The sequence below is a fragment of the Moschus berezovskii genome, chromosome 3, assembly GCF_049115385.1.
Source record: "Moschus berezovskii isolate FMDL1 chromosome 3, NW_MosBer_1.0, whole genome shotgun sequence".
Taxonomy (NCBI): Eukaryota; Metazoa; Chordata; class Mammalia; order Artiodactyla; family Moschidae; genus Moschus; species Moschus berezovskii.
This window is the reverse complement of record NC_142462.1, coordinates 72,683,329-72,696,468: the sequence shown is the minus strand read 5'-3', so window position 1 is coordinate 72,696,468 and position 13,140 is coordinate 72,683,329. Positions and strand designations below refer to the sequence as shown.

Genomic DNA, 13,140 nt, shown 5'->3' with positions numbered 1-13,140 from the left:
TAGAAGTGTTTATTATGGTTTTGAATATTTGCTATGAGATTTGAAGTTTAGTCATCTGGCAATCTGTATGGTTTTACGTAGTGCCATTATTAATAACAGGTGATACAGATGGTTTTTCAGAAACTCACATGTTAAAACTCATGATAAGTTTATTTACCTGCTAGGTATTTTTCCTTCATTTTCATCAACACCTTGCCTTTACCTGACTACTTTCTTTTTTAACATAAAGAGAGGGCCTTACATGGAATTTTCTTTCTCCCCTACCTTGTTGTTTCTTTAAAATTGTCACTTTGAAAGGGTTTTATGATCACATGCTGCTGCTGCTGCTAAGTCACTTCAGTCGTGTCCAACTCTGCGCGAACCCATAGACGGAAGCCCACGAGGCTCCCCCGGCCCCGGGATTCTCCAGGCAGGAACACTGGAGTGGGTTGCCATTTCCTTCTCCAGTGCATGAAAGTGAAAAGTGAAAGTGAAGTCGCTCAGTCGTGTCCGACTCTCAGCGACCCCATGGACTGCAGCCCACCAGGCTCTTCTATCCATGGGATTTTCCAGGCAAGAGTACTGGAGTGGGGTGCCATTGCTTTCTCCCTTATGATCACATAGAAGCTGCAAAAGTAGTGGTTTCCCAGTGATAAAGTACAATTATCAAAGCCATTAAATTGACATTAGTACAATAAATATTGAGCCATGCCATGTAGGGCCACCCAAGACCATCATAGTAATACTGTTCATTAAGGTCTTTTTTGTACAGCTCTTCTGTGTATTCTTTCCATTTCTTCTTGATCTCTCCAGTGTCTACTGGGTCCCCATTGTTTCTGTCCTTTATTGTGCCCGTCTTTGGGCAGAATGTTCCCTTGATATCTCCAATTTTCCTGACGAACTCTCTAGTCTTTCCCCTGATTATTGAAGAGATCAAGAAGAGATGGAAAGAATACATAGAAAAACTGTACAAAAAAGATGTTAATGAATTGGATTACTACGATGGTGTGGTCACTCACCCAGAACCAGACATTCTGGAAAGCGAAGTCAAGTGCTTAGGAAGCATTGCATTGCTGTTAATAAAGCTAATGGCTGTGATGGAATTCTAGTAGAACTGTTCAAAACCCTAAAGGATGATGCCATCAAAGTGTTGCATTCAATATGCCAGCAAATCTGGAAGACCCAGCAGTGGCCACAGGACTGGAAAAGGTCAATCTCATCCCAATTCCCAAGAAGAATAGTACTAAAGAATGTGCTAATCATTGGACAGTTGTACTCATTTCCCATGCTAGTAAGGGCATGCTTAAAATCTTGCATGCTAGGCTTCAGCATTATGTGAACCAAGAACTTCCAGATGTCCAAGCTGGGTTTAGAAAAGGAAGAGGAACCAGAGATCAAATTGTCAACATTCGCTGGATCATAGAGAAAGCTAGGAAAGTCCAGAAAAATACCTACCTCTGTTTGATTGACTATGCCAAAGCTTTCAACTGTGTGGATCATAATAAACTAAGGAAAGCTCTTAAAGAGATGAGAATACCAGAGCATCTTACCTGCCTCCTGATAAACCTGTATGTGGGTCAAGAGTCAACAATTAGAACCCCACATGGAACAACTGATTGGTTCAAGATTGAGAAAGGAGTGCGACAGGGTTGTCTGCTGTCACCCTGTTTGTTTAACCTCTATGCTGAGCACATCGTGAGAAGTACCCGGTTACAAGCTGGAATCAAGATAGGTGGGAGAAACAGCAACAACCTCAGATAGGTGCATGATATCACTTTAATGGCAGAAAGCGAAGAGGAACTAAAGAGCCTCTTGATGAGGGTGAAGGAGGAGAGTGGAAGAGCCAGCTTAAAACTAAATATTAAAAAAACTAAGATAATGGCATCTGGCTCCATTACTTCATGGCAAATAGAAGGGGACAAGGTGGAAGTAGTGACAGATTTCCTCTTCTTGGGCTCTCAAATCACTGTGGATGGTGAGTGCAACCATGAAATCAGAAGAGCTTTCCTTGGTAGGAAAGCTATGAAAAACCTAGACAGTGTGTTGAAAAGCAGAAACAATACTCTGTCAACAAAAGTCCATATAGTCAAGGCTATGGTTTTCCCAGTGGTCACGTACGGTTGTGAGAGCTGCACCGTAAAGAAGGCAGGGTGCTGAAGAATTGACACCTTTGAACTATGATGCTGAAGGCTCCTGAGAGTTCCTTGGACAGCAGGGAGTCAAACCAGTCAATCTTAAGGGAAATCAACCCTGAATACTCATTTGAAGGACTGATATTGAAGCTGAAACTCCAGGATTTTGGTCATCTGATGCAAACAGCCGACTCATTGGAAAGCTGGGAAAGACTGTGGGCAGAAGGAGAAGAGGGCATCAGAAGATGAGATGGCTGGCTGGTATCACCAATGCAACGGGCAAACGTTGGGAGATGGGGAGGGACAGGGACACCTGGCGTGCTGCAGTCCGTGGGGTTGCAAAGAGTCAGATACGACTGGACGACTGAACAACAGCAACTATACTCTATTTAGTACTATAACTAAATTACAGACCTTATTTCAATCTCACCGTGTCTTATATTACATACACTTTTTTTTTGGTAGGAATATAGTTTTAAGAAATAAAATTTATGCCATGGAACCACCACCAAAGTCTGGTTCTAGAACTTTTTCATCACCTTAAAGAAATTCCTTTGCATGAATCCTTTAAAGTCATACCCTCTCTTAACCTTGGTAACCACTGATTTGTTCTCCATCAGCTTCATTTTGTAATTTTGAAAATGTTGCAGAAATGAAATTATTTAAAATTCAACCCTTTTGTAAATCAACTATAATCCAATAAAAAGTTAAAAAGGTAGATAAGCAACAGGGATAAGTTGTACAGCACAGGGAATTATAGTCATTATATTGTAAAAACATTTTTTCTTTTTTTGGTTGTGCTCGTAGCATGTGGAATCTTAGTTCCCTAACCAGGGATCAAACTCATGCCCCCTTGCCCTGGGACGCACAGAGTCTTAACCTCTGGACCACCAGGGAAATCCCTTTATAATAACTCTTAGTGGAAAATAATCTATAAAAATACTGGATCACTGTGTTATACACCTGAAACTAATTTAATATTGGAACTCACATTTACTTCAATGAAAAAATAATGAAGTAAAGGAAAAGGCAACCTCTTAGGACTTCTGGGCTGCCCTCAGATGGTTAAGAATCCTCCTGCAATCCTGGGGACCTGGGTTCAATCCCTGGGTCAGGAAGATACCCTGGAGAAGGGGATGGCAACCCACTCCAGTATTCTTGCCTGGAGAATTCCATGGACAGAGGAGCCTTGTGGGGTACAGTCTATGAGGTCTCAAAGAAGAGGTCGCAAAGAGTAGGACGAGACTGAGCGCACACACACACACACGATACGAAAGCAACCTAAATTCCATCAATAGATGAATGAATAAAGAAGATGTAGGGTACACACACACACACACACTCACTCACTCTTTCTCTCTCACAGTGGAATACTACTCAGTCATAAAAAGAATGAAATAATGCCATCTGAAGCAACATGCATGAACCTAGAGATTATCATACTAAATGAAATGTCAGAGAAAGGCAAATATGATAGCACTTATATATGGAATCTAAAATATGACACAAATAAACTTATGAAACAGAAACAGACTCACAGACATAGAAAACAAACATGGTTACTAAAGGGAAAGGGGAGGTGGGGGTAAAGATAAATAAGGAAGCTGAGATTAGCAGATACATACTACTATACATAAGATAAACAACAAGGTCCTACTGTATAGCACAGGGAACTATATTCAATATCCTGTACTAAACCATAATGGAAACTATATATATATGTATTATATATATATATCGGTTCAGTTCAGTCGCTCAGTCGTGTAAGACTCTCCGTGTCCCCATGAATCACAGCACGCCAGGCCTCCCTGTCCATCACCAACTCCCGGAGTTCACTCAAACTCATGTCCATCGAGTCGGTGATACTATCCAGCCATCTCATTCTCTGTCGTCCCCTTCTCCTCCCGCCCCCAACCTTTCCTAGCATCAGAGTCTTTTCCAGTGAGTCAACTCGTCGCATGAGGTGGCCAAAGTATTGCAGTTTCAGCTTTAGCATCAGTCCTTCCAATGAACACCCAGGATTGATCTCCTTTAGAATGGACTGGTTGGATCTCCTTGCAGTCCAAGGGACTCTCAAGAGTCTTCTCCAATACCACAGTTCAAAAGCGTCAATTCTTCGGCCCTCAGCTTTCTTCACAGTCCAACTCTCACATCCATACATGACCATTGGAAAAACCATGCTGCTGCTGCTAAGTCGCTTCAGTCGTGTCCGACTCTGTGCGACCCCATAGACGGCAGCCGACCAGGCTCCGCCGTCCCTGGGATTCTCCAGGCAAGAACACTGGAGTGGGTTGCCATTTCCTTCTCCAATGTGTGAAAGCGAAAAGTGAAAGTGAAGTCACTCAGTTGTGTCCGACTAGTAGCGACCCCATGGACTGTAGCCTACCAGGCTCCTCTGTCCATGCGATTTTCTAGGCAAGAGTACTGGAGTGGCTTGCCATTGCCTTCTCCATGGAAAAACCATAGCCTTGACTAGATGGACCTTTGTTGGCAAAGTAATGTCTTTGCTTTTTAATATACTATCAAGGTTGGTCATAACTTTCCTTCCAAGGAGTAAGCGTCTTTTAATTTCCTGGCTGCAGTCAGCATCTGCAGTGATTTTGGAGCCCCCAAAAATAAAGTCTGACACTGTTTCCACTGTTTTTCCATCTATTTCCCATGAAGTGATGGCACCAGATGCCATGATCTTTGTTTTCTGAATGTTGAGCTTTAAGCCAACCTTTTCACTCTCCTCTTTCACTTTCATCAAGAGGCTTTTTAGTTCCTCTTCATTTTCTGCCATAAGGGTAGTGTCATCTGCATATCTGAGGTTATTGATATTTCTCCCGGCAATCTTGATTCCAGCTTGTGCTTCTTCCAGCCCAGCGTTCCTCATGATGTACTCTGCATGTAAGTTAAATAAGCAAGGTGTATATATATACACACACAACTGAATCACTTGCTATACACCAGAAACTGACACAACATTGTAAATCAACTCTACGTCAACAAAAAAGAGTGCTGCTCCACCAAAAAAAAATTCCATTGTATGTATATACTAAATTTTGATTATCCCCTTATCTGCCAATGAACAGGTGGTTTGTTTCTACCTTTGGCTCTTGTAAATAATGCTGCTGTAAACATATGTATGTGTACGTGTTGAGTCTCTGCAGTTGTGTCCAACTCTTTGTGACCCTATGGACTGTGACCCACCAGGCTCCTCTGTCCATGGGATTCTCCAGACAAGAATACTGGAGTGGGTTGCCATGCCCTTCTCCAGGGGGTCTTCCCTATCCAGGGTCTGAACCTGCATCTCTTAGGTCTCCTGCATTGCAGGTGGATTCTTTACCACTGAGCCATGAACATGGTTGTACAAATACCTCCTCGAGAACCTGCTTCATTTGGCTGTATTCCCAGAAGTAGAATTGTTGGATCAAATGGTAATTTAAATTTTTAATTTTTTGAGAAAACACCATACTGTTTCCACAGTGGCGGCATCATTTTATATTCTTACCGACAGTGCCCAAGGGTTTGGTTACTTTACAAAATTGCTAGCACTTATTATTTTTGGTAATAGCCATCCTAATGGATGTGAGGTAGTATCTCCTTGTGGTTTTGACCTGCATATCTCTAATGATTAGTGATGTTGAGCATTGTTTCATATACTTGTCCATTTGTCTATCTTATTTAGATAAATGTCTCCTTAACTTCTTTGCCCATTTAAATTTTGTTGTTGTTGAATTTTACCAGTTCTTTATGTATTGTGTATCGTGACTCTTTTCAGATACATGATTTGCAAATACTGTCTCCTCTTTTGTAGGTTGACTCTACCGTGTTTTTATTCAGTCCTCACATACCATTCTTACCTTTATTTTATATTAACAAATGAGGAAGCCAAAGTATAGAGAGATTCAGTAACTTTTAGTAACCTGCATCTGGTTGCCTGGTTAGTATATGGTAGAGCAGGGATTCAAACTCATATCAACTGCTTCCAGAGGCTGTACTTTTTACCACCACATTATGGTCAGCTAATTTCTTAGCCAACTCTATGAATACAAGTAATCTTGATTTCTGTGTTTAACCTGTGTGGAAGGCCTACTGAAAGAAGCAGGTTGACCTACCTTTTAAAAAAAGTATGGTGATTCTCATTATTTGCATATTCTGTATTTGTGAGTTTTTCTGCTCACCAAAATTTTTTGTAATCCCAAATCAATATTCATAGTGCTTTTGGTGTCATTCGTGGTTGTGGGCAGAGTGGCAAAAAATCTGAGTCCCTTGATATGGATGTTCCCAGCTGATGTCAAACACAGCAACTGTATACCTTCTTGTCTTCTTGTTTCAGCTCTCATTTTTTTTGTAGTCTACCGAGTGCCTCCGTAGTCTTCTTTTTCCATCTCTGTGGTTTGGGTTGTGTGTGTGTGTGTGTGTGATATTGCTATTTAAAATTGTCCCCCAGAGTAGTGCTAAAGTACTCTCTAATGTTCCTAAGTGCGAGAAGGCTGTGATGTACTCTATGGAGAAAATACATATAGTAGATAAGTTTTCTTCAAATATGAGTTGTAGTGTTGTTGGTCATTGAGATCAATGTTAATGAATCAGCAGTATATAAAATAAACTATCTTTAAACAGAAACACGCAAGAAACAAAATTATGTATTGATTGGTTGCTGAAAATGCTATGAATAGAAGCTTGCATGACTCTAACCCTCTATTTCCTCTAGAAGCAGTGGTTCAGTGTTTGCAAATTCAGTGTGTTGCCACCTTGTAGAACAGAGCTTCTTTGAATAAAAAGAGTTGACTGCTTGTCCTAACTATCATTTAAATCAGTGTATCTTGAAGGAAACTTCATTTATGTTAGATAAATAAATTCTCATGGAATCCCAGGGTGGGTATGTGATGTGTGTGCTTGGTTGCTCAGTCGTGTCTGACTCTTTACGACCCCATAGACTGTAGCCCGCCACGCTCCTCTGTCCATGGTGATTCTCCAGGCAAGAATACTGGAGTGGGTTGCCATGTCCTCCTCTAGGAAATCTTCCCAACCCAGGATTTGAGCCCAGGTCTCCCACACTCCAGGTGGATTGTTTACTGTCCGAGCCACCGGGGAAGCCCTAAAAAGTGTTAGTCACTCAGTCATGTCTGATTCTTTGTGACCCCATGGACCATATAGCTGTCAGGCTTCTCTGTCCATGGAATTCTCTAGGCAAGAATACTGGAGGGGGTTGCCATTCCCTTCTCTAGAGAATCTTCTAGACCCAGGGATTGAACCTGGATCTCCTGCATTGCAGGCAGATTCTTTACCATCTGATCCACCTGGGAAGCCCCCTGTGTGGTTTGTACTGTAATTTAAAAGGTCCAGTGTGCTTTCACATTCACCACATCCGTAGCCCAGTGGTATGGCTGGTGTGTCCTCATTTTAGATGGGGAATCAAAGTGCAAAGGGGTTACGTGAGTTGCCTGAGGACACACAGGTAATTAGTGCTATAAATAGACCTACAGCCCACATTTCCTAGTTGTTTTTTTGGTGTGAATTTCCTCTTCCATCTTCTTTCTACAGTTAGAGGGAAGAGAGTGAATGCTTTTTGAGTACTTGTAATGTACCCCTTCCGGTATTAGTCACTGATACACTTGATCTCATTTGCTCTTCTTAGCAACTCATTGTGACAGGAGATGCTCCAGTCTAATGACCAAACTAAAGGGAAATTAGGTGTTTTGTCTAGGAATTATGTGCTGACTAGTGCTGGTGGAATTTGGATCTCGATCTCTCAAAGAATATGTCACTTTGTGCAGTTGTCTGCTAAATGTCCCAGAGGAGAGAATTGACGCAACATAAATGTATAATTTCTCAGCTTCACTTTCCAATGGCATGGCAAAATATTTGATTAATGTTTTCACTAAAAATGGAGTTGTAGTTTCACGTATGTCCACAAAATACCAAAAAATTAGAGTTAAATGCAATATTTTTTCTCAAAGTTGTCTAAGTTTAGTTTGCTCTCTATGCTGTAGGAGTTAATCAATTCATAAATCCTGTTGTGACTTGCACTTTGTGAAGTGGATTTTGATTATAAATAAATGCTTTCTTTTTAGAGTGAACGAAAATGTCTTTATTTAAAGCCCGTGATTGGTGGTCTACTGTTCTGGGAGATAAAGAAGAATTTGATCAAGGCTGTTTGTGTTTGGCTGATGTTGACAATACTGGAAATGGACAAGGTAAACAACTTATCATCAAACATGTTGGAACAAAGCATTTTATAGGGATGAAACAAAAGCGACTTTTTAAAAAAAGTGTATACAGGACTTAGGTGAACTGTCATGATTATGTCCCAGTTTATTATTTTTTTGAAACATAGTGACCCAGTTTTTAAGATCATTTGCCTTATAAGTAATATTTAGGTAACAGGCTGATAAACGTAGTTATTACTTGTGTTTTGTTGTTTGTATTTTTCTCGTCTATGTTGATTCTGTCATATTTGCTGGAACTCAGAAAAATATTATAAAGTATCATTTAACTTATTTTTATTTGTTGCAAAATCAGGTGTTGTAGGGTAGAACTGGCAAAATATTTTTAGTTTTGAAAATTTTTCTTTTGTAGAAATTATTTACAAGAAAAATTATTTAAAATTGAATCTAAAAGCTGTTTACCAGAATGGACAAATTATGTTAATCTCTCTCTTTATAGAAAACAATTATTAAATCATTGCTTTCATTTTTATATTTTGATACTAGAAACAATATTGTATTTTATTCTTATATTATTTGCTCCTCTTTGCATGTTCGTATATCAAGTGGTCTTTAAAACATTTTAGGTCTATATTATTGCTATTTGAAATTTATATTTGGTTTAAAATATTTATAGCCGTGAGCTTTTTCTTTTTTTTTGTAATTCAGATAATCACTGACTATAGTCACTGACCTCTTAAAAAGAAAACTTATAATACTTTTTCTTCTGTTCATTTTATATAAATATTGTCCCTTTACATTTTTCTTTACTTTCTTTCTCTTGCCTGTAATGAAAATAGTAGAATTTGGGTTGTATGGTGAAAGGAGAAAATGATATAAGCAATGAAGAGTGAAAGTCACTAAGCTGTTCTGAGCATCTAGTACATTGTATCAAAGGACGATCTGGGCCCTGCCTTCCTACTGATAGGAGATCAGTAGGATCTTTAAAGATCAGTAGGATCATTAAAGAACCTGAGTGGTTCTTTAATGATTATCAACCCTGCCTCTTGCTCAAGTGTTTGTTTAAACATATAATTCCCCTATAATTTGGCAGCCTAGAAGAGTCATACCACAAAAATACCTGCTAGAGAGAAACAGTTTCATACCCACCTCTGCCTAAACTATTTAAAGCCCAGCTTGGTTGTAAACTGTACTTACTGGTTATCTGAATAACGTGGTGTTCACTCCTTATTTTTATTAGAGCTTCTCGGTGGGGTGCCACTAGTGGGTTGCCAGTATGCTGAAATGTTGAGTCCCCCTAATTTGCATCCAGCTATGAGCAGCTTCCTCTGTTTTCCCAAGCATGCTATACAGAAATCATTCTCTCTCTGTGTGTTCCGTACAGAAAAAAAAAAAACCAACAAAAAAACACTGATCATTATTTCTCAAAGCCTGGACCACCTACATCATAATATTCTGAAGTGATTATTGTGTATGAAGATTTTCTGTCCCACATGTACAGGATCCTCAAAGATCATATTCTCAGGAGGGTAGATGGATTGGATGGTGGCTTAGGTATCTACATTTTGAGAAGCTCCAAAGTTGAATGGTGGCACACTAAAATTTAACAATTATTATTATTGACCTTATGTGGAAGTTTAGTGAGAGCAATTTCGAGCATGTTCTGTTTGAAATAGAAGCGTCTGGTAGGCAGAACTGAAGTAGAGATTTGGGAGTGAGCAGAATGTATGTATTTGAAGTGAATGAGGAGAACGGTTGTATTTGAAGCCCTGGAAGGGTAAAAATGCACAGAGAGATAAGATGGAACAAGAGGGAAGGAACCTTAGGACCATGACCTGGAGAAAATGAACAATCAGGGAGGAGCTTTGGGAAAGGTAGTCAATAATAGATTCTGATTGGGCAGTCAGAGAGGCAAGAGAACCAGCTGGGCTGGCACCTGGAAGGCAAGATTTAGTGACATAAAGATTGATATGTTTCCACGTTGTTTTGAAGCTAGTGGTTCATTAGTGTCCTTGGTGAGGGTGGATGAATGCACACAGTGGTAGCAAAACCTAGATTTGCAGAGAGCGAAGGAGTGAGAGGTGGGAAAGACTGAGTGTGTATGGCCCTTTAAAGAAACAGCTGTGAAAGGAAGAGGGAATGATCATTGGTGACCATATAGGGTAAAGAGAAATGGGAAAAACGGAACGTGTAGCATAGAGGAATGAGATTCGTTCTTTAGAGAAGGGGTCTAGGGTAGACAGTAGGAGATGGGATGCGGTGTGCAGATGGAAGGGCTATCTTTAAGCTGGTGTGAACATTTTTTTCTCTGTGACAGAAGGCAAAAGATGAGAATGGACGTAGAAGAAGAGAAGTTTGCAGGTTAGGTTGGGAATTGAGACAGCAGTGCCAGTTGATCCCTGCTTTCTTAGAGGTGATCAGAGAGTGAATGAATAGTATTAGCGCCTTGAAATTGCTTTGGACGAAGTTGACTTGATTCACAGAAGAAGGATTCCTCAGTCTTGAGAGGAGATTGAGAGAAAATTAAGGATCCCTTCATCCTGAGAGAATCTGAATGGTTCAGCTTAGATTACATGCTAACCTATGGCCTGGAGGGAGTGTTTATTACAAGAATCAGAGTTAAACACATACATAAGGCAGACTAAAAAATGGTTCTTACACTTATCACTTTGAGCTTCTCAGCGTTTATACCTAATGTGGGGCAACTGTCCCTTGTACAACTGCACACACACATATTCTTACCCGTCTGCAATGAAAGATAACTGTGTGCACATACTGCTTCAGAGGCACTTTCAGAGAGCTCTGGCTCTTCAAGACTAGGCTCTCTGGGCGTTATCCCTTTCATTTGTCATTCCAGTATTCATGTTCTAATATTCTGCTGCCTCTAGAATAATTGGTACATACAATTTGTGTTCACAGTTTAATATATACATAATATTAATAGTCGAGGAAAAGAGAAAGAAAAACTTAAAAATTAAGATGAAGGAGCAGGAAAAATTGTATGGCAGCTTGAAGAAGTCATGTTGGGAGCTACATCCTTCTGTTTTGCAACTGGTCACCTGTTGCAGGTTAAGTTGGGAATTGAGATAGTAGTGCCAGTTAATCCCCACTTTCTTGGAGGTGATCAGAGAGTGAAAGAATAGTATTAGTGCTTTGAAATTGTTTTGTGATCTAGGTCTTCATTTCTGAGGGATCTAGAACACTGGTGCTTGCCTGAAGAGGATTGTAGTAGTTTCATTTATGACTGATCCAGACAGTACAGGGAAGGGTCCATGGGGTCCCTGGCTTTCACTCATATTTCTTTCAGCCCCATTCAGCCCTTATGAGTAGAAGGCAATGGCAGCCCATTCCAGAACTCTTGTCTGGAAAATCCCATGGATGGAGGAGCCTGGTAGGCTGCAGTCCCTGGGGTCACTGCGAGTCAGACACGACTGAGCGGCTTCGCTTTCACTTTTCGCTTCCATGCATTGGAGAAGGAAATGACAACCCACTCCAGTGTTCTTGCCTGGAGAATTCCAGGGACGGGGGAGCCTTGTGGGCTGCCGTCTATGGGGTCACACAGAGTCGGACACGACTGAAGCAACTTAGCAGCAGCAGCCCTTATGAGAGGATGTGGCAGTCCTGGGTCCTGCGGATTGGGTTGTGGTCATACTTGTAAATGTATATTCTTGCTCCTATTAAGTGAAAGCAAACTGTTCCTGTTGGTCTCTGTGTATTGTAAAGGAGAAAAGGCATTACTAAGATTGGAATGTATTAGTTGGCTCCAAGAAAAAACAGTTTGTGAATAACAGAAGAATTTAGAGTTGCCCTTTAAGTTGTACTGATCAACCTTAACTCTATGCTTCAGTGCTGCAGTGCTAAGTCACCTCAGTTGTATCTGACTCTTTGAGACCCTATGGACTGTAGCCTGCCAGCTCCCCTGTCCATGGGATTCTCCAGACAAGAATACTAGAGTGGGTTGCCGTGCCCTCCTCCAGGGGATCTTCCCAACCCAGGGATCGATCCTGCATCTGTCTCCTGCGTTGTCCTATGGGTTCTTTACCACTTGTGCCACCTGGGAAGTCTCTTAACTCTTTCAAATCCATTAATTAGATTTTTTATCAGTAAATTTGGTTATTAAACCAAAATTCTCTGATAGAAGTTATCACATATATACAGTTAAGTTTTTATTTTTTATTTTTATTTTTTACAGTTTTTTGGAATCAAATTTTAGGAGACCATCTCAAATCAGGCTTAGGAATGGTATTGAATTTGATTTTCTCCCTGCTGGAGAGAGAGAGTTCCACTGGCTTCTATATAGCCCTTTTAATATAATATCCCTTACTATATACTTTAGGGAACCAAGTGGTTATTCCACAGTTTTCTACAGAAATGTATTTCCTTTAAGCTCTCAGTTACTGGGTGAGAAATCATATATTGGCTTTGCTTTCCCACTGGGGTAAAATAAGTTAGAAAGTTAATTTATCACTGAATCTCCATAATTGGCAACAACAGTATCTTCCTGGGCTTCCGGTATTAGTAGTAATTTAGAGCCAATATTCATTGTTCTCATAAAGGTTGGGTATTTACCTTTGTTCAGTACATTTGAATGAATGACTACTGGTTCGACAGGGAAGAATCTGAGGAAACTTTATATTAGGCATGTGTGGCGTTGTAATTGTTGTGTTAGTCACACAGTGGTATCTGACTCTTTGCGACCTCATGGACTGTAGCCTGCCAGGCTCCTCTGTCCATGGAGAATCCAGGCAAGAATACTGGAATGGGTTGCCGTTCCCTTCTCCAGGGGATATTCCTGACTCACGGATCGAACCTGGATCTCCTGTATTGCAGACAGACTCTGCCACGGCAGTCCTGTCTTTGTTCAGGTGACTCCA

At 40.5% G+C, this 13,140-nt stretch overlaps 1 protein-coding gene across 3 annotated transcripts in view; it reads left to right on the top strand.

Moving 5' to 3' along the window:
* The window catches only part of BBS9 (Bardet-Biedl syndrome 9), a 491,843-nt gene that overhangs the window by 12,946 nt on the left and 465,757 nt on the right, over positions 1-13,140 (top strand). For all 3 annotated transcript variants that reach the window (XM_055420896.2, XM_055420898.2, XM_055420895.2), the window contains exon 2: positions 8,174-8,296. In XM_055420896.2, coding sequence (XP_055276871.2) covers positions 8,185-8,296 — 112 coding nt within the window. In that variant the 5' untranslated portion in view covers positions 8,174-8,184. The remainder of the gene's footprint in view (positions 1-8,173; positions 8,297-13,140) is intronic.